Genomic DNA, 20,191 nt, shown 5'->3' with positions numbered 1-20,191 from the left:
CAGGCTTGGAGAGCACGCACTCTGGGACTTCCTGCGAGTTTCAGAGACAAACGAAGTCTTAGTCGTCAAGTAATCCGGTGTATTTCAACCCATAAGCTGCACCATACTTTGAGAACCCAGTGGGCCTATCTGGGACAAGCGAATGGACTAGGGGACGTCTCCAAGTTTATGATGGTCATCTCAGTTACAGCTAGCTGGCTGTACTGACACTCCCTAACAGGGGCAGACTTCGCGAAGAACCTGCGGTTAGATGTCTTCCATCCTCGCTAGAGGAGCTTAGACCGAGCGCGGGTGGGCAGTTCCCTTGAACGCATGGCCCCTTAGTTTACCATCTCTCCGCAAACAGTATTTCACTCAATACTTACGCTTGGGTCTTACCGTTCTTCCACTTTGCAGTTAACAAGTTTAAAACCCCAGCTAAGCCAGACGAGCCGACGCGGGATCTGGCCGAGCCCACCCCTGCTCGTGGGGCAGTGAATGCTGCGCAAACTCTTCGAGGTTTGAGCCTTGCTGCTCTCCATACCCGACTCCCCGCGGTGCGCACGTTCTCGCGCTAGTTCCCGCGCATTCTGGTGTAAGGGGTCAGAGGGCGCACCGCAGCGCAGGCGCAGGAAGCCAGGGTCGCGGCGGCCATGGGCGAGGCGGGCGGCGCTGAGGAGGCCCGCGGGGTCAGTGAGGAGGCCCGCGGGGTCAGTGAGGAGGCCCGCGGGGTCAGTGAGGAGGCCCGCGGGGTCAGTGAGGAGGCCCGCGGGGTCAGTGAGGAGGCCTGGGCCGCCGCCCGCATGTCACCATTTGCTTACCCTCGCTGTACTGCAGACTCTATCGGCCTCTCTATGGGCCTCGTCCAGTGCGCTTGGAAATGGCCCTGGGCCTCTGAGCCTGTAGCGTGGCCCGGGCCTGGGGTGCAGGCCAGCCATCCTGCCTCTGAAACTGGAGGCGGGTCCAGAAGGCTGCTTGGTGGGCGGTGGGCGCGCGAACCGGAGATGGTGGTGGTGCCCCTCCGACCCTCCCTGCGAGGCTGTGAGGCTTGTGTCAGGGCTTAGTGTAGATCCAGAGTCGCCCTCATGTCTCCTCCACCACACGTGATGGAGGAGAAGGATCTTGGTTCTGTCCCCTGTTAATGGCGGTACTTTGAGTCACCCAACTTCCTGTTTCTGACCTGGGCAACCTTGAAGGGTTATGGTGAACACTGAATGAGGTGGCCAGCCAAAGGCTTGGATACCCAGTAAACTTCCTTTCCTCCTGATTAGCTTGGCGCTGAAACGTTAAGGAAAACGCACTTGTAGAAATAGCTCCCATTTTGAAGGCCGGGGCTTGGGCTCTAAGATGTAATCTATACAGCAGAGGGCACTTTGGGTAAAGACATGCATGCATTTGAAACTATGAACATGAAAGGCATTTTAAAGGAAGCAAGCAGACAGATGGATGGTTTTAGTCATCTGAAGAGAAATGTAATAATCTGAAGACCTGTTTGTTCTTTTAGCTTATGGGAACTAAAGAAGAATTTGTTCAAGTCCGAAAGAAGGATCTGGAACGGCTGACAACTGAAGTGATGCAAATACGGGACTTCTTACCCAGAATACTAAATGGGGAAGTACTGGAAAGCTTCCAGAAATTAAAGATTGTAGAAAAAAGTGAGTCTTGCTTCATCTCGAGCAGTCATTGTTGGTGACAGCAGTCTGGTCCAGCATGTTTACCTTACATAGATAACGGTAAAGTAATTGTAAGTAAACCTCAAGGTACCCTTCTAGTCCTTAATTACACTTGGGAGAGTCAGATAAAGACATTAGAAAGGGAGGGGCTCGATTGAGTAACAGGGACGTGTGTTGTTTGTGTTGGAGGAAGGGTTGCTAGCTTTCTGAAGTATATATTACCAGCTTATCTTTCTCTTCACCTCTCTTCCTTGGCAGAAGAATTTTATATTTTTATAATTTAAAAGCTCTGCTCCAAAAATTAAGTCCTTACCCGTGAAAGTTAAGGATCTTGCCATGCAGTTAAATGCATCTATAGAGATGGCTGAATGTGTGCTTACTTGTCTCTAAGGTTGTCTCTTATTTGTCTCAGGTTGATGGGTTGGTCAGTTTCTAGCACTGGTTTAAGTTCCAGCTTGCTAGGTAGGACTTGTCCATTTAGATTATGAGAGTTGAGCTGAGCTGTTACATAAGATATCAATCTAGGAGCCTATTGAAGTTCCTGGAGATGTTCTAGGATTGATTCAGCACTTGCCTAATTGAAGCTGAATTATAATTAGAATCAACTTTCAGTGGTTAAGGTTAACTCACCACAATGCATCTATTTGCCATCACCTGTAGAAAAGGTGCATCGAGGGGATATAGGTTGTGTTTCTAGCACTAGTCCAGACAAGAAGTTATCTTAACAATACAAGTTTCTGGTTTGTGCAAATGTGTTTGGTCAAGGGGCGGCCGTATTCAGTTAGCCGGGAGGATGCTCATGGTTGCCATAACTCCCTGCCCCGTTTATTGTCTCTCTGGAATCCTCAGATCCACTCTCCTCTGCCATGTGCTGTAGGTTCCTGCAGAATGCTTGCCTCTGGCTCCCTTGCTGGCTGCCAGCAGGGCTCACCAATGGAAGGCATCAGAGGGCAGAGAGAGGGCTTGGAGTGTTCCTTCCTGCTCTCCACAGCTGTGACTCCCACTAAGGCCTCCTCCACAGTCTCAGCTCTCACTGGGCTCCAGTAACATGTTTCCTCCTCTCATTCCTTCAGCTGAGGGGCATTGCTAGTCCCTGGGTGCTTCACCATCCCTGTTGGGTCTTTGCTAGCCCATAAAATCTCAACATCTGGGTTGATTTGTTTCCCATCAGGACCCTGCTGGATATGTCCATATCACTGGTCACCATAGCTTCAGGTCATTGGTTTCTTAAACTTCCCAGTTCTGACACCTTGCTCATCCAGCAACCTTCTGAGGACAGTCAGTCATCCCAAGTGCATTTATCTTCAAGGAAGGAAAGTGCTAACCGGTAGCAGAGTGTGTCAATCTGCAAATTAGTAAAGCTGGCATTCTGAAAAAGGTACCAGGGTCTCATGAACAGATTAGCATGGGTCAGTCTTTGGAGATCAGTCCTCTACCAAAATCAAATTGTGCTTACAAAAGCAAGGGCCACCCATGATCTGGTGACATGATCAAAGTTAGACTTTAGGAGATCCTGCCTTTTCCCATGCCATGTAGTCACCTCTTTCCTCACTGATCTCTCAAGCCATTTCTTCTCACTTTCCTCTGCCGACTCATCCTTCTTTGTCAGCCAGTGGAGTTTCTTGAGGCTCAGGCCTACGCCCACTCTCTCCTCACTCCATGGCCTCTTTGTGGGCAGTCTATGCACACACAGCTTCAGTTACCATCTTGGTGCCAGTGGCCCCTGTATTTATCTCTAGCTCAGACCTCTCCAGGCTCAGGACATAACTGCTGTATGGTATTTTTTCTCACGTGTTTGGCAATCACTGGAAATTTTAAATGTTTGTCCTAGCCTAATCAGTCTATGGCCATCAGAAAGGACCTGATAGTCTCACAGTCAGGTTTATGGGCTCATTGTAGTGAGGGAGACCACATACCAGAGGAGCTGGGGCATTGTGCCAAAAAAGGAAAGGGCAGAGCTGCTGTAGGATTTGGGGTAGGGTGGAGTTTAGGTGAAGTGCAAATGAAATCATGTTTTGATAGGCTCTAAGCAAAGTAGGGCTGTGTGCCAAGGAGTCAGCATCAGGTCTCATGGCAGTGGACCCAGGGCCCGTTTCCTCGAAAACTACAAAATTTATGTAGATGTGGACTTAGTGTCTAGAAATCCTTATTTGAATCTCGGCAGCTAGCTGGAAATCAAGGCTGCTGCTCTGTCCCAGTGATTTTGATTCTATAGGTGAGAGTGGGATGTTTCCTTCTTACTGGTATAAGTAAAATTTCTGGTAGTGTGGGATTTTACAGAATAAGCTTTCTGTGAATAAGAAACTAGCAGTCACTGAAAGAAGGGGTCATTATGACTCTTACAGTTGCAGTGTGTCCATGAGAGAAGTATTGTTTCCTGTTAACGTGGCAGCTAGCTTAATGTGTGTTTGCTATCCCAGCCTGACAATTGCAGACAGAGTTTCACTTTCTCAGAGCAAGCTCATTTTTACTTTCTACATCTGACTCATTATATTAACCTCCCTCATGATACCCATCCTCCCTCCTCACCTAAAACTGTGCTGCCTGAGTCTCCCCAGACCATCCACACAGAGACCAATCAATCGAGCATCCTCCTTGTTGCCCACTTCTCCTGCTCACTATTCAACCCTCACCGCTCTGCTAGTAAGTCCTCCCATTTTCTCTCACGGGTGCAGCCTGAGTTTGTCAGCTTACCTTCATTGTCACCGCCACCACCTGAGTCCAGGCCCCTATCATTTTGCCTGAATCTCTGCCTCCTGGCAGCATTCACTCATTGCCACTCTCCAGTCTGTTCTATGCACTGTAGCCTAAGTAATTAAAAAAAAAAAAATCCTCACCCCAGCCCTGGCCGGTGTGCTCATTGGTTAGAGCATCAGCCTGTGCACCAAAGGGTCTTGGGTTTGATTCCCAGTCTAGGGCATGTGCCTGGTTAGCAGGTTTGACCCCCAGCCCTAGTCAGGGAGTATGCAGGAAGCAACCAACCGGTGTGTCCCACACTGCTGTATATCCCTCCCTCCCTCCCCCACTTCTCCCTTCCCTACCTTGCACTCTCTCTAAAATTCAGTGAAAAAAATATCCTCAGGTGAGGATTAATAGCAACAACAACAACAACAAAATACCCGAGGATATGTCTAGAGAGAGGAAGGGGGAGAGAAAGAGAGAGAAATATCAAACGGTTGTCTCCCAGACACACTACGGCTGGGGATTGAACTCAAAATCTTTGGATCTTCAGGGTGAAACTCTAACCAACTGAGTGACCTGGCCAGGGAAGCCCAAGTAATTTTTAACATTTAGTCTTTTTTTTTAATCCTCACCTGAGGATATATTTTTTAAAATTTATTTTTATTGTTGAGAATATTACAGATGTCCCTCTTCCCCCCAACCCCTTTACTTTCCTCCACTTGGCTCCTGCCCCACCCCAGGCCTTCACTTTACTATTGTCTGTGTCCATGGGCTATGCAGATATGCATATAAGTTCTTTGGTTTATCTCTTCCCACCTTCTCCTCTCGCCTTCCCTCAGATTTGTCAGTCTGTTCCATGTCTCTGGACCTATTTTGTTCATTAGATTCCACACATAAGTGAGATCATGTGATTTAAAAAATATTCTTATAACAGAAGAATGAGAAATATAAAGTCGTTGTGCTTTTTATTCAAGGATTAGCAGAAGGAATGTATAAAGAAATGAACTTTATTTTTGCGACAAATATTTGTAAAGTGCCTACTATGTGCCATATACTGTTGTAGGCATTTGGGATGTACTAGAAAACAAAACATGAACATCTGTGCCCCTGAGGTGTTTTAGATGGGAGGCATGCTGTGGGCCAAGTTGAAAATGCAAGGTGGTCCAAATTCTTACGTTGAGTTCTAACCTCCAATATCTCAGAATGTGACCTTATTTGGAGACAAGGTCTTTACAGAGATAATAGAGTTAAAGTGAGGTAATTAGGATCTACTCTAATTCAACATATGATGTATGTTTTTATAAAAAGAGGGATTTTGGACACAGGAATATGTATAGAGGGAAGACGAAGATGAACCAAGGATAGAGGTCTTTGCTGCTCTCAGTAGGAACCAACTCTATTGACACCTTGATCTCAGAATTGTAACCTCTAGAACTGAGAGAAAATTTCTTGTTTAAGTCAAACAAATAAATAAAATGAAAAAAGAAAGGGCCAGGTGGGGGTTTTGTCAGGAGGCGTGGCAGCGGCAGTGCTCCCATCTGGCCACAAGGCGGTGTCCTCATACTGCGGAAAGGCACGGCTTCCTCCTGCCGTGGGGCTGCGGCATCCCTGATACCGAGCTCTGGCGTGGCCTGTGGTAGAACGGGGTGTATTTAACCCCGTCCCGTGGTCATGTTAGCTACAGTGAGGTGGTGTACAGCTCTACAGAGCGAGAGGTTATGAAATTACCACAATGGAAGTCTTTATGGTGGTTAAATTAATTTCTACAGGTTTTTACACATAAGGCTCATAGAGTTGCAGTTTCCTATTTTCATTACCATGTTTGAGTAATAGACAGTTTAATAATAGAAGAAACATTTAAAGGTTAACTGCAAAAAATTAATGCTATCAATTTTATCTTACTTCCTTTCATTTTGTTTCTTTGTCTGTGACCAGTTTGTATTTCATACATAATTATAAGTAATACATACACATATATGTTTTCATTTAGCATAGTTACAAAAGTCAGCCATGCAGTTTTTCAAGCATAGCACTTGATTTATAGTTGTTTTCTTGCGTGGCCAGGATTATGGGACCAAAGAAAGAATCCCAGTGCAAGTCATATTGGGGCATACTACTGTACATCCTAAAAGGGCAGAAAAGAAACTGATTTAAGTGAGAAGAAATAGTCTCACGTTACTTCATCTTAGTTTATAAGAAACATGTTTTAAAAGAAGTTTTGCCAGCCAATTTTATAATCTCTGTCTGAATATTTAACTTTAGGTTTTAATCTTCCTTCCAGGGTAAAGGGTCTCGGAAATGTAGACTCTCCAGAGCTTTTGGGATGCCCGTGTTATTCTTGGCAGGGCCCCCGAGCTTCTTGTTTGGGCTTCCCCTTGCCTTCTCCCTGAGACCGCAAGGTTACAAAGCCACACCCCTTCTCTTTCATCTGCTCATCATTGGAGGAAGTGTCTGGAGGCCACATTTCTCCTCTCTGGTGGAGCAATGTTCCATTTTTCAGGGGTCTGCTCCTGAGACTCTTTCATCACCCTCTGTTTTTCCACCCTTAGTATTCCTACAGCTGGCTTCCCTCGATTGTCATTGGTTGTGTTGATTTCATTTAGTTAGTGATGAGAGACCAGGCTCTTGTCCCAAAGCAGTTGTCCTCAAAGTCTGTTCCCAGACCAACAGCACCAGCCTCACCTGGTAACTTGTAAGAAATGCAGTGTCTCAGGCCCAATTCAATCCTACTGAATCAGCAGCCTGTTTGAAGGAGTCCTCTCAAGTCTGAGAATCACTGCCCTTAGCTATCGCTACTTTAATCAGAGAAGTGACACCATTAGCTCTGAGCACAGGTGCCTTCCCAATTTTGGTACATGTCAGCATAAAAATTGATGATTTCTCAGCCCTTGAAATCTAGGCAGTTAAAAATTTAAGTTATGGCCCTGGCCAGTTTTGCTCAGTGGATAGAGCATCGGCCTGTGGACTGAAATGTCCCGGGTTCAGTTCCTGCCGAGGGCACATGCCCGAGTTGTGGGCTTGATCCCCAGTAGTGGGTGTGCAGTAGGCAGCCGATCGATGATTCTCTCACATCATTGATGTTTCTATCTTTCACTCCCTCTCCCTTCCTCTCTGAAATCAATAAAAATATCTTTAAAAAAATTTAAATTACGTATTTTTTTTATTTTTGAACGCCAGTATTTCTGCCCCATAATACTTTCTATTTAAAGTGATAATACTTTTGACTTCAAATTTATTAACGTGGATGTCTTTTGGGACTTTTGTTGGCCATTTGAATCATCGAAATGATTATGGTGTAGAGGAAGTATTCCATAGTCGCCACCTTTCACTATGGCCTTTTCTCGTCCCTATCGCCATATTCTCACTCCTCCATTGACTACCACTGCAGCTGTCTCCCTGAGTCACTCTGCCCGTTGGTGAGACCAGTTTTGTGAATCAGCCCCGGCTGGCACTGTCTACCACTGAGCTGCCTTCTGCTTTTTCTGGAACAGGTACAAGTTTGTGCCATGAGACAGTCGGGCTTCTCAGCCTTGCCTCCAGTCCTTTAAATATACACTTTCTTAGATCCTGAGTACAAGTTTGGCGGTAAAGTGAGGTCTTATAAACAGAAAACAAAACAAAAAAGTGCTTTTTACTATGGGCTAAAAACTGGCAAACATAAAAAGCAGGACTTTTAGAATATTGATTATTCAAGGACTGGTTATGCATATACTACCTAAGAAATCAGTATAGATTTTCCTAAGAGATCAGGTAAAATGGATGCTTAAGAGAGATTAGTGATTTGAAATACTGGGTATTTATGTCTATTTCTTGTAGACCTAGAAAGGAAGGAGCAAGAATTAGAGCAACTGAGAATGGATTGTGAGCACTTTAAAGCACGCCTGGAGACTGTGCAAGCCGACAGCATGAAAGAGAAGAAGGTATGATGCTCATAGACCGCTGCTTAAAACACCAGCATTGTGGCTGTGTCCACTCAGTGGTGTTGGCGACTTGTCTTTCTAGCCTTTAAGCCTCAGGAGATTGTATTTTTAAGTGTATATATTTTGAATGGGTTGGAAAATAGATGAACATTTGGATTTTATAACCATTTATTGTGGAGATTATTTACTTGGTGCTTTTAAAAAAATATTTTATTGATTTTTTACAGAGAGGAAGGGAGAGAGATAGTTAGAAACATCGATGTGAGAGAAACATCGATCAGCTGCCTCCTGCACGCCCCCTACTGGGGATGTGCCCGCAACCAAGGTACATGCCCTTGACCGGAATCGAACCTAGAATCTTTCAGTCCACAGGCTGATGCTCTATCCACTGAGCCAAACCGGTTTCGGCTACTTGGTGCTTTTTAATAGTCCTGTTAATTTTTATGTTTAAAAGGCCATTCCAAAACATAAAAATTCATAATAAAAGTATAGAATAAAAATATTGTACACATAATTTATAATCAGAGGTGATGTATTAAATCAGAAATATTTGTAATTAATTTAGGGGATCATTTACTGATATTTAAAAATAACCAATTTTATTTAATACCAGAGGCCCGGTGCACAAAATTTGTGCACAGGGTGGGGGGGGGTCCCTCAGCCCGGCCTGCACCATCTCGTAATCCGGGACCCTTTGGGGGATGTCCAACTGCTGGTTTAGGCCCGATCCCATAGTTGGACATCCCTCTTGTAATCCAGGACTGCTGGCTCCTAACCACTCACCTGCCTGCCTGCCTGATTGTCCTTAACCACTCTGCCTGCCTGCCTGATCGCCCCTAATCCCTTTGCCTGCCTGCTTCATTGCCCCTAACCACTCTGCCTGCCTGCTTCATTGCCCCTAACTGCTCGCCTGCCTGCCTGATCACCCCTAACCACTCTGCCTGCCTGCCTGATCACCCCTAACCACTCTGCCTGCCTGCCTCATTGCCCCTAACCACTCTGCCTGCCTGCCTGATTGCCCCTAACTGTTTGCCTGCCTGCCTGATCGCCCCTAACCACTTGCCTGCCTGATCACCCCTAACCACTTGCCTGCCTGATTGCCCCTAACCACTCTGCCTGCCTGTCTGATCGCCCCTAACCACTCTGCCTGCCTGCCTGATCGCCCCTAACTGCCTCTGCCTTGGCCCACGCCACCACGGCTTCATCCGAAAGAATGTCCAGAAGGATGTCCGGAATGACATCCAGAAGGTCATTCAGCTGTTCCGTCTAATTAGCGTATTATGCTTTTATTATTATAGATTAGGAGAGGCTAATAATATTTCTTGAAAATTACACATTAATTTTTACTTTTGGAATGGAAAAAATTCCTTCTTCTGTAAAATGAACTATTCTGCCCCTTCTGCTAAAATTTGGAGCTTGAATGTGTGTGTTTTTAACATATATATTTTTATTGATTTCAGAGAGGAGAGGAGAGGGAGAGAAAGATGGAAACATTAATGAAGAGAGAGAATCATTGCTTGGCTGCCTCCTGCATGCCCCATACTGGGGATTGAGCCTGCAACCTGGGCATGTGCCCTGACCAGGAATCAACCATGAATTCTCCTGGTTCATAGGTTGATGCTCAACCACTGAGCCATGCTGGCTGGGCTTGAATGTATTTTTATTTTTGAATAGTAAAACAATAATTGTACTAGTAATAACTAGCTAGTGTGTATTGTTTACTGCATGCTGGCAGGTGGTCAGTGGTTGTCCATGCATCTCACTTGCTTCTCCCAGCACAGCTGGGGCAGCAGGTACTACTAACTTACAGGAATGTCCCCCTCCCTGTGTACAAAGTTTTGTTTCATAGTGCCTTCTCATGTGAAGGAATTCTGAATGTGGCTGCAAAGAGGTTTTCCAAAACGAGGGGAATTTTTATAGATTGAGCAAGTAGAAAAGGTTAGGGAAAAAGGTTTAGTCTCAAAAATGACTTAGGTGGAACATCACAATGAAAGGTTAAATTTTAGCTTTGCTGTCTTCTGCTTAGATCATGATAAACTAAAATGGCAATGTCTGGGCCTAAAGTATCATGGTTGGAAAGAAGTTGACCAATAGCCAAGAAGGAATTTGATCAATGTTAACAATGCAATTCATTGGTTCAGTTCCTTCTTAAATTGCTGAGACATCCTTGTTGAAGCTTACATTGGAACAGAATCTTAGATTTCCTGTTTTTTTTAAGTTGAAAGCATAGGAAAAATGCATGTTTTGCTGGCATGTTAGCTGTAATGCTTAAAAATAAACCATTCTGCTAGTGCCAGTATAGAGGATGAAAGGGCTTTGGTAAAGCAGCTTCACATCACCAGTGTGTTGTTGCCTTCACATTGATCTTAGTTAAAGTGGGAATATTTTATTTTATTATTTATTTATTTGTTAATCCTTTTTTCCATTGATTTTTTTTTTTAGAGAGAGTGGAAGGGAGGAAAGGAAGGAGAGAAGAAAAGAAAGAGAGAGAAACATTAATACGAGGGACACATCGATTGGTTGCCTCCCGTATGCACCCTGCACACGCCCCAACCAGGACCGGGCATGGAATCTGCAACCCAAGTATGTGCCCTTGACCCGGATTCAAACCCGTTACTCTACGGTGCTCATTCGGGCTGACGCTGTAACCACTGAGAAACATTGGCCAGGGCAGAAGTGGGACTATTTTAGGTTAAACCAGTGGTCGGCAAACTGCGGCTCGTGAGCCACATGCGGCTCGTGAGCCTCGGTTTGCCGCTCTGTTGACTAATGAGTTTGCCGACCACTGCTTAGGGAAAAACACTTAAAAAACATTTTAATAATGTACTGATGTCTTTAACCTGAAGTCAAAACTTCTGGATAAGGGTAATGCCTTATGCAGTGGTCGGCAAACTCATTAGTCAACAGAGCCGCAGTTTGCCGACCACTGGGTTAAACTGTTTCCAGTGAAGTTTGCTGTTTAGTAGTCCCCCCAATGTAATACAAGTTTGTGTAACAAGACCATGTCTCCTTGCTGTGGAGAACTGTCAGCTGCCTTTTCTGTGGTCTCTGTCCAGGTCTACACAGATCATGTGCCAGACTCTGGAAGCTTACCTTAGAGTTGAGGAACCAGGAAAGAATCCAGAGGCTAGATCCTAAGTTAGAGTACTGCTTGTAAGTACTCCAGTGTGGGTTAAAGTCGTTAGGGAAAGGTGGAAGTTACTGATTCCAGTATGAAAGAAGAGATCAGATAAAGAATGGACTCAAATTCATAAAGCAGCAGCACCCAGCTGCCCTAGACTGCTGACTGGAACAAGGAAAACTTGGTTCCTGACCTCAGTTGAGATGTTTCCTTAGTGGTGATTGAGTCAGATCAGTGGAGGAAGCCAGCTGGGCCTTGATGTGATCTATGAGACTGGCCCGGAGAGTCCTGGCAAAGCAGCCTTTGAACTCTAGGAAAGAAAGAGCCCAGCGTTGATGGTGTAGGTGAAACTGTCAGAGGGTAGGTAGCTGGATGACTTTTTGAAGGACTGTGCCGTCAGTGTAAGGTTAGAGGAGGCTTTCCACCTGCTGGCGGCCCTTTTTTAGTGCCTGGCTGGCTTTTCTGTGTGAAGTGATCACAGACAATGTACAGCTCCCCGGCCTTTCAGTGGTTTACCTATGGTTTCGTCCTCTCTGAGTGTGGCTTGCTTCTGGCATGCACCTTTCACAGTCAGTACACTAATTTAAGTATGGACTGCCAATTTTTTGTTATTTATGTTTTTAATTTGGTAGGAAAGAGTTACTACTTTTATGGTAAAAGGGAACTTGTTGCAAACTTTGTACATTATTTCAGAAAACTTTTAAAAGAAAATCTGATAGTATAGTTCAGTTAAAATCAGAAATAACTACAGATTTCGAAGGAGTCTGGAAAGTATTGTATTTGATACCCTGTTATGTATCAGTATTCACTTTAAGTAGGTATAATATATCATGGTTTGATTATTGTTTATTTTAAAAACAGCTTTATTGATATATTTTTTTTTCAATTTTTTTATTAAGGTATTATATGTGTACATATCTTACCATTGCCCTCCCCACACCCCCCTCCCATATATGCCCCCACCCCCCAGAGTTTTGCATCCATTGGTTATGCTTATATGCATGCATACAAGTCCTTTGATTGATCTCTTATCTCCCCCACCTCTCCCTAACCTTCCCCTTGTAATTTGACAGTCTGTTTGATGCTTTACTGTCTCTGTATCTATCTTTTTGTTCAAGATTATAATGTTCTTTATTATCCATAAATGAGTGAGATCATGTGGTATTTTTCTTTCATTGACTGACTTATTTCACTTAACATAATGTTCTCCAATTCCTCCCAGGTTGCTGCAAATGATGAGAATTCCTTCTTTTTTATGGCAGCATAGTATTCCATTGTGTAGATGTACCACAGTTTTCTGATCCAGTCATCTGCTGACGGGCACCTAGGCTGTTTCCAAATCTTAGCTATGGTGAATTGTGCTGCTATGAACATAGGGGTGCATATATCCTTTCTGATTGGTGTTTCTAGTTTCTTCGGATATATTCCCAGGAGTGGGATTACTGGGTCAAATGGGAGTTCCATTTTCAGTTTTTTGAGGAAACTCCATACTGTTCTCCACAGTGGCTGCACCAGTCTGCAATCCCACCAGCAGTGCACGAGGGTTCCTTTTTCTCCGCATCCTCGCCAACACTTGTCGTTTGTTGATTTGTTGATGATAGCCATTCTGACAGGTGTGAGATGGTACCGCATTGTTGTTTTGATTTGCATCTCTCGGATAATTAGTGACGTTGAGCATGTTTTCATGTGTCTCTTGGCCTTCCTTCTGTCTTCTTTTGAAAAGATTCTATTTAGGTCTGTTGCCCATTTTTTTATTGGATCATTTATCTTCCTTTTATTAAGTTGTATAAGCTGCCTGTAGATGTTGGAGATTAAACCTTTATCAGTGATGCCATTTGCAAATATGTTCTCCCATGCAGTGGGCCTTCTTGTTGTTTTGTTGATGGTTTCTTTTGCTGTGAAAAAGCTTTTTATTTTGATGTAGTCCCATTTGTTAATTTTCTCTTTAGCTTCCATTGCCCTAGGGGCAGTGTCAGTGAAGAATTTCTTTTGGCATATGTCTGACATTTTGCTGCCTGTGGATTGCTCTAGTATTTTTATGGTTTCCCGTCTTATGTTTAAGTCCTGTATCCATTTTGAGTTTATTTTTGTGTATGGCGTAAGTTGGTGATCAAGCTTCATTTTTTTGCATGTATCTGTCCAATTTTCCCAACACCATTTATTGAAGAGACTGTCTTTATTCCATTGTATGTTCATGCCTCCTTTGTCAAATATTAATTGAGCATAGTGGTTTGGGTCAATATCTGGATTCTCTATTCTGTTCCATTGATCTATATGTCTGTTCTTGTGCCAGTACCAGGCTGTTTTGAGAACAGTGGCTTTGTAATACAGCTTGAAATCTGGTATTGAGATCCCTCCTACTTTATTCTTCTTTCTCAGGATTGCTGTGGCTATTCGGGGTCTTTTTTTATTCCAGATGAATTTTTGGAGAGTTCTTTCAAGGTCTGTGAAATATGCCGTTGGTATTTTAATGGGGAGTGCATTGAATCTATAGATTGCTTTGGGTAGTATGGACATTTTAATGATGTTGATTCTACCAATCCATGAACATGGTATGTTCTTCCATCTGTTTACGTCTTCCTCTATCTCTTTTTTCAGTGTCCTGTAGTTTTCCGTGTATAGGTCTTTTACCTCCTTAGTTAAGTTTATTCCTAGGTATCTTAATTTTTTTGGTGCGATGGTAAATGGGATTGCCTTTTTAGTCTCTCTGTCTGTAAGTTCACTGTTGGTGTATAGAAAGGCCATAGATTTCTTGGCGTTAATTTTGTATCCTGCTACATTGCCGAATTCATTTATTAAGTCTATTAGTTTTTTGACGGAGTCTTTCGGATTTTTTATGTACAATATCATGTCGTCTGCAAATAAAGACAGCTTTACTTGTTCTTTTCCAATTTGGATGCCTTTTATTTCTTCTTCTTGTCTAATTGCAATGGCTAATACTTCCAGTACTATGTCAAACAGGAGTGGTGAGAGTGGGCATCCCTGTCTTGTTCCTGTTCTTAGGGGAAATGTTTTTAGTTTTTGTCCATTGAGTATGATGTTTGCTGTGGGTTTATCGTATACAGCTTTTATTATGTTGAGGTATGAGCCATCTATTCCCACCTTGTTGAGAGTTTTTATCAAGAAAGGGTGTTGGATTTTGTCAAATGCTTTTTCTGCATCAATTGATATGACTATGTGATTTTTATCTTTCAGTTTGTTTATGTGATGTATCACGTTTATTGATTTGCGGATATTGTACCATCCTTGCATTCCTGGGATAAATCCTACTTGGTCATGGTGTATGATCTTTCTGATGTACTGCTGGAGCCGATTTGCTAGAATTTTGTTGAGGATTTTGGCATCTATGTTCATGAGGGATATTGGTCTGTAATTCTCTTTCATTGTGTTGTCTTTATCTGGTTTTGGTATTAGGGTGATGCTGGCTTCATAGAAGGAGCTTGGAAGTGTTCCTTCCACTTGAATTTTTTGGAATAGTCTGAGGAGGATAGGTTTTAGTTCTTCCTTGAATGTTTGGTAAAACTCTCCTGTGAAGCCATCAGGCCCCGGGCTTTTGTTTGCCGGAAGCTTTTTGATGACTGCTTCAATTTCGTCCATAGTTATTGGCCTATTGAGCTGTTTAGATTCTTCTTGATTGATTTTTGGAAGGTTATATTTTTCTAGGAATATGTCCATTTCCTCCAGGTTGTCCAGTTTGTTGGAATAGAGTTGTTCGTAGTATTTTGTAACAATCCTTTGTATCTCAGCGGGGTCTGTTGTTATTTCACCTCTTTCATTTCTGATTTTGTTTATTTGGGTCCTCTCTCTTTGCTTCTTGGTGAGCCTGGCTAGAGGTCCATCAATCTTGTTTATCCTTTCAAAGAACCAGCTCTTGGTTTTGTTGATCTTATGTATTGTTTCTTTGGTCTCTATGTCATTTATCTCCGCTCTGATCTTTGTTATTTCCTTCCTTCTGGTTACACTGGGCTTTTCTTGCTACTCTTTTTCTAGCTCTTTGAGTTGTAGGGTTAAGTAATTTATTACCATTGTTTCTTGTTTTTTGCAATAGGCCTGTAGAGCTATGAACTTCCCTCTCAAGACTGCTTTCGCTGTGTCCCATAGATTTTGGATTGTTGTGTTTTCATTGTCATTTGTTGCCATGATGTTTTTTATTTCTTCCTTGATCTCTCTGGTGACCCAGTCCTTGTTTAATAGCATGCTGTTTAGTCTCCATGTGTTTGATTTCTTTGGATTGTATTTATTGTAGTTGATTTCCAGTTTTATGCCACTGTGATCTGAGAAGATGCTTGATATAATTTCTATCTTCTTGAATTTGAAGAGACTTTGCCTGTGACCCAGCATATGGTCTATCTTTGAAAATGACCCATGTGCACTTGAGAAGAATGTATATTCTGTGGCTTTGGGGTGAAATGTTCTGAAGATGTCAATTAATTCCATCTGGTCTAGTGAGTCATTTAGGATTGCTGTTTCTTTGCTGATTTTTTGTTTAGAGGATTTGTCCAGTGGTGATAGTGGGGTATTAAAGTCTCCTACTATGATTGTGTTGCTATTAATCTCTCCCTTGATATCCTCCAGGAGTTTTTTTTATGTATTTGGGTGCTCCTATATTGGGAGCGTATATGTTTACCAGAATTATTTCTTCTTGTTGGATTTCTCCCTTTAGTATTATGAAGTGGCCTTCCTTATCTCTTGTTATGGCATTTACTTTGAGGTCTATTTTGTCAGATATAAGTATTGCTACCCCAGCTTTTTTTTCATTTCCATTTGCCTGAAAGATATTTTTCCATCCCTTCACTTTCAATCTGTGTGAGTCTCTTGTTCTGAGGTGGGTCTCTTGTAGACAGCATATATATGGGTCGTGTTTTTTTATCCATTCATATATTTTATATACCACAAAATTCATCTGCTATACAAGTATAGTTTGCTGATTTTTAGTAAATTTCTGCAGTTGTAAAACTATCACCCCAATCCAGTTTTTTTGGTAAAGAATTATTTTGAAATAATTACAGATTCAGAGGGCGTTGCAAAAAGTCCAGGGAAGTCTGCTATACCTTCACACAGTTTCCCCCAGTGTAACATCTTGCATAACTACAGGACAAAGTGAAAGCCAGGAAATTGACATTGATATAATCCCCAGAGTTTATGTAGGTTTCATCAGCATTACCTGGACTTGTTTGTATTTCACCAATTTTGTATGCACTCATTTGTGTGTACACCCATAGTTCTAGGTAGTTTTATCACAAATAATTCTTTTTTAACATATGAATATCTAGTTGTTTTAGCACCATTTTTTGAAAAGGCAATCATTTTTCCATTGAATTGCCTTGGCATCTTTGTTAAAGTTGATTGCCATAAATGTCAGTGTTTCACTGATCTGTATGTTCATTCTTATGCCAATACCACACTGGTTTGATTTTTATAGCTTTATGATAAGTTTTTGTTTTTTAAATCAGTGCTCGTCCTCTAACGGTTTTTCTTTTTCAAACGTTTTTTTTTTTTGCATTTCCATATTAATTTTGGACTCAGATTATCAACTTGTAAAAAAAAACAAACCCTGAAATTTTGATAGGGATTGTGTTGAATCTGTAAATCAATTTTGGGGAGAATTACCAGTTTACCAATCTCACGTCTTCCAGTCCATGAATATGGTATATCTTTACATTTACAGGTTACCTTGGAGATATTTTGGGTTTCATTCCAGACCACTGCAATAAAGCCAGTTACACAAATATTTTGGTTTCCCAGTGCATATAAAAGTTGACACTATGCTATAGTCTATTAAGTGTGCAATAAGTAGCATTGCATCTAAAATATCTATGTACCTTAACTAAAAATACTTCATTGCTAAAAAATGTAACTATCATCCATCTAAGCCTTTGGCTAAATTATAATCTTTTTGCTGGCAGAGGGGCTGACTGATCAGGGTGTTTGTGACTATTTCTCAAAATGAGACAACAATGAAGTTTGCTGCATTGATTCACTCTTTCACAAATGATTTCTCTATAGTATGTGGTGGTGTTTGATAGCATTTTACCCACAGTAGAACTTCTCTCAAAATTGAAGTCAATCCTCTCAAACCCTGCTACTGCCTTATCAACTATTAAAATCCTTTGTTGACATTTCTACAGTCTTCACAACATCTTCACCAGAAGTGGATTTCATCTCAAGAAACCATTTTCTTTTTTCTTCCATAGGAAGCAAATCTTCATTTGTTAAAGGTTTATCATCAGATTGTAGCAATTCAGTCATATCTTTAGGATTTAATTCTAGTTCTCTTGCTATTTCTACCATATCTGCAATTACTTCCTCCACAGAAGCCTTGAATCCCCCAAAGTCATCAATGAGGGTTGGAATCAATTTCCAAATTCCCATTCATGTTGATTTTTTTATCTCTTCCAATGAATCATGCATGTCCTTAATGGTATCTAGAATGGTGAATCCTTTCCAGAAGGTTTCCAATTTACTTTGCCCAGATCCATCTCTATCGATAGGAATCTCTATCGATAGTAGCTAGAGCCTTATGGAATGTGTTTCTTAAATCATAAGGCTTGAAAGTCTAAATTACTCCTTGACCCACGGGCTATAGAATGGATGTTGTGTTAGCAGGCATGAAAACAACATTAATCTCATTGTACATCCCCATTAGAGCTCATGGGTGACCAGAAGCACTGTCACTGAGCAGTAATATTTTGAAAGGAATCTTTTTTTCTAAGCAGTAGGTCTCACCAGTGAGCTTAAAATAATCAATAAACCATACTGCAAATAGATGTGCTGTCATCCATCCTTTGTTGTTCCATTTATAAAGCACTGGCAGAGTCAATTTAGCATATTCTTAAGGGCCCTAGGATTTTCTTTTGTTGTTATTTTTATTAAATTTATTGGGGTGACATTGGTTAGTATGATCATATATAGGTTTCAGGTATGGATTCCTATGTTACAAGATCTGTATATTGCACTGTGTGCCCACCTCTCAAAGTCAAATCTTCCCCTGCTACCATATATTAGGGTTCCCTTTACCCCCCACATCCCTTTCCTCTGGCAACCACCACACTGCTGTTTGTGTCCATGAGTTTCAGTTTTATATCCCACATATGATTGAAATCATATGGTTCTTAGCTTTATCTTTTTAAAAAAAATATATATTTTATTGATTTTTTACAGAGAGGAAGGGAGAGGGATAGAGAGTTAGAAACATCGATGAGAGAAAAACATCAATCAGCTGCCTCCTGCACACCTCCTAGGGGATGTGCCTACAACCAAGGTACATGCCCTTGACCGGAATCGAACCTGGAACCTTTCAGTCCACAGGTCGAAGCTCTATCCACTGAGCCAAACTGGTTAGGGCAGCTTTTTCTGATTGACTTATTTCACTTATTCTCTCAGTTCATCCATGTTGTTGCAAATGGTAGTATTTCATCCTTTCTTATGGCTGAATAGTATTTCATTGTATGTACTAGAGGCCCAGTGCACCAAGATTCATGTAAGAATAGGCCTTCCTTCCCCTGGCTGCTGGCACCGGCTTCCCTCTGGTACCCGGGGCCTGGGCCTTCACTCTGACCACCGCTTTCTGCCTTCGCTCCAGCCCTGCCGCCCTCCTGTAGATCCCTCCATCCCCCACTATCCCCCCTCATAGCAGGCATCCCGCTCCGCTCCGGCCACTCCGCGTCTGCGTGTGTGCGCTGCCCAGAGGCCTGGAGCGGCCAGGACAGAGAGGAACACCTGTGTCCATTGTAAGCGTCCTGGCCCAGCCGCCATCTTTGTCGCGTCAATTTGCATATTCCCTCCTTATTGGCTGTGGGCGCCACCATCTTTGTCATGGAGTGATGGTCAATTTGCATATTCTGTCTTTATTAGATAGGATGTACTACATCTTCTTTATCCAGTCCTCTATCACAGGACACTTTGGTTGTTTCCATGTCTTGGCCACTGTGAGTAATGCTGCAGTGAACATGGGGTGCATATATCTTTTCGAATACATGTTTTCAAGTTTTTCAGGTATATATCCAGGAGAGGGATTGCAGGGTCATATGGTAGCTCTATTCTTAATTTTTTTGAGGAATGGCCAGACTCTCTTCCATAGTGGTTGTATCAGTATACATTCCCACCAGCAGTGAATGAGGGTTCCCTTTTCTCCACAACCTCTCCAACACTTATTACTTGCCTTGTTGATAACAGGTGTGAGGTGGTATCTTGACCTCTCTGAAATCAATAAAAATATATTTTAAAAATGTTGCTCTATATGTGGACTGCTGTGTGAGGTTGTCACTTAGTTAGATGTCCCAGTTGGTGCTGGTCCTGGGTATAGACACTTTGGACCTGAGATGCCTAATGATTTCATTTGATTTAAAGAAGATGAATTTGTGGCCCCACTGCTCCCTTTTCTCCCCTAGATGAAAAGCTTCTCGACTTTGATGGTATTTATAAACTCAATGCAATAGGATGTTCTTTTCTAAGATTTTTAATTTTGCCTCTAAATTTTATTTTTAAAATATGGGTTATGGCTATCTAAGGACTAGTTTTCATTTGCCAACTGTTTTCTATAATTCTGTGTGCATTTCTTTTCTATAAAATATTTTTGAAAGAGAAAACGAGATATTTTAAAGTTCAGTGCTATTCATTTTTCTGATTTTGTTTTGATTTCAGGATAAACTGGCTCTTCGCCAGCAGCTGAATGAAGCGAAGCAACAACTCCTGCAGCAGGCAGAGTACTGCACAGAGATGGGGGCAGCAGCCTGCACTCTGCTCTGGGGCGTCTCCAGCAGTGAGGAGGTCGTCAAAGCCATTCTGGGAGGAGTAAGCATGACCAACTGGACCTT

The 20,191-nt window shown here is 42.4% G+C and overlaps 1 protein-coding gene across 2 annotated transcripts in view; it reads left to right on the top strand.

Annotated features, from left to right (window-relative positions):
• HSF2BP (heat shock transcription factor 2 binding protein) overlaps positions 1-20,191 on the top strand; it is a gene marked incomplete at both ends in the record, with an annotated part of 80,340 nt that overhangs the window by 7,891 nt on the left and 52,258 nt on the right. Inside the window, 4 exons of one of the 2 annotated variants that reach the window (XM_079765790.1) lie at positions 633-668; positions 1,484-1,634; positions 8,151-8,254; positions 20,019-20,168. In XM_079765790.1, coding sequence (XP_079621916.1) covers positions 633-668; positions 1,484-1,634; positions 8,151-8,254; positions 20,019-20,168 — 441 coding nt within the window. Of the gene's footprint in view, positions 1-632; positions 669-1,483; positions 1,635-8,150; positions 8,255-20,018; positions 20,169-20,191 lie in introns of those variants that run through there. The other variant, XM_079765791.1, reaches the window with a different exon arrangement.

The sequence above is a fragment of the Cnephaeus nilssonii genome (genome assembly GCF_951640355.1).
Source record: "Cnephaeus nilssonii genome assembly, chromosome: 3".
NCBI classification, from domain to species: domain Eukaryota; kingdom Metazoa; phylum Chordata; class Mammalia; order Chiroptera; family Vespertilionidae; genus Cnephaeus; species Cnephaeus nilssonii.
The sequence above is the reverse complement of the archived record's forward strand: the minus strand, read 5'-3'. Positions and strand labels throughout refer to the sequence as shown.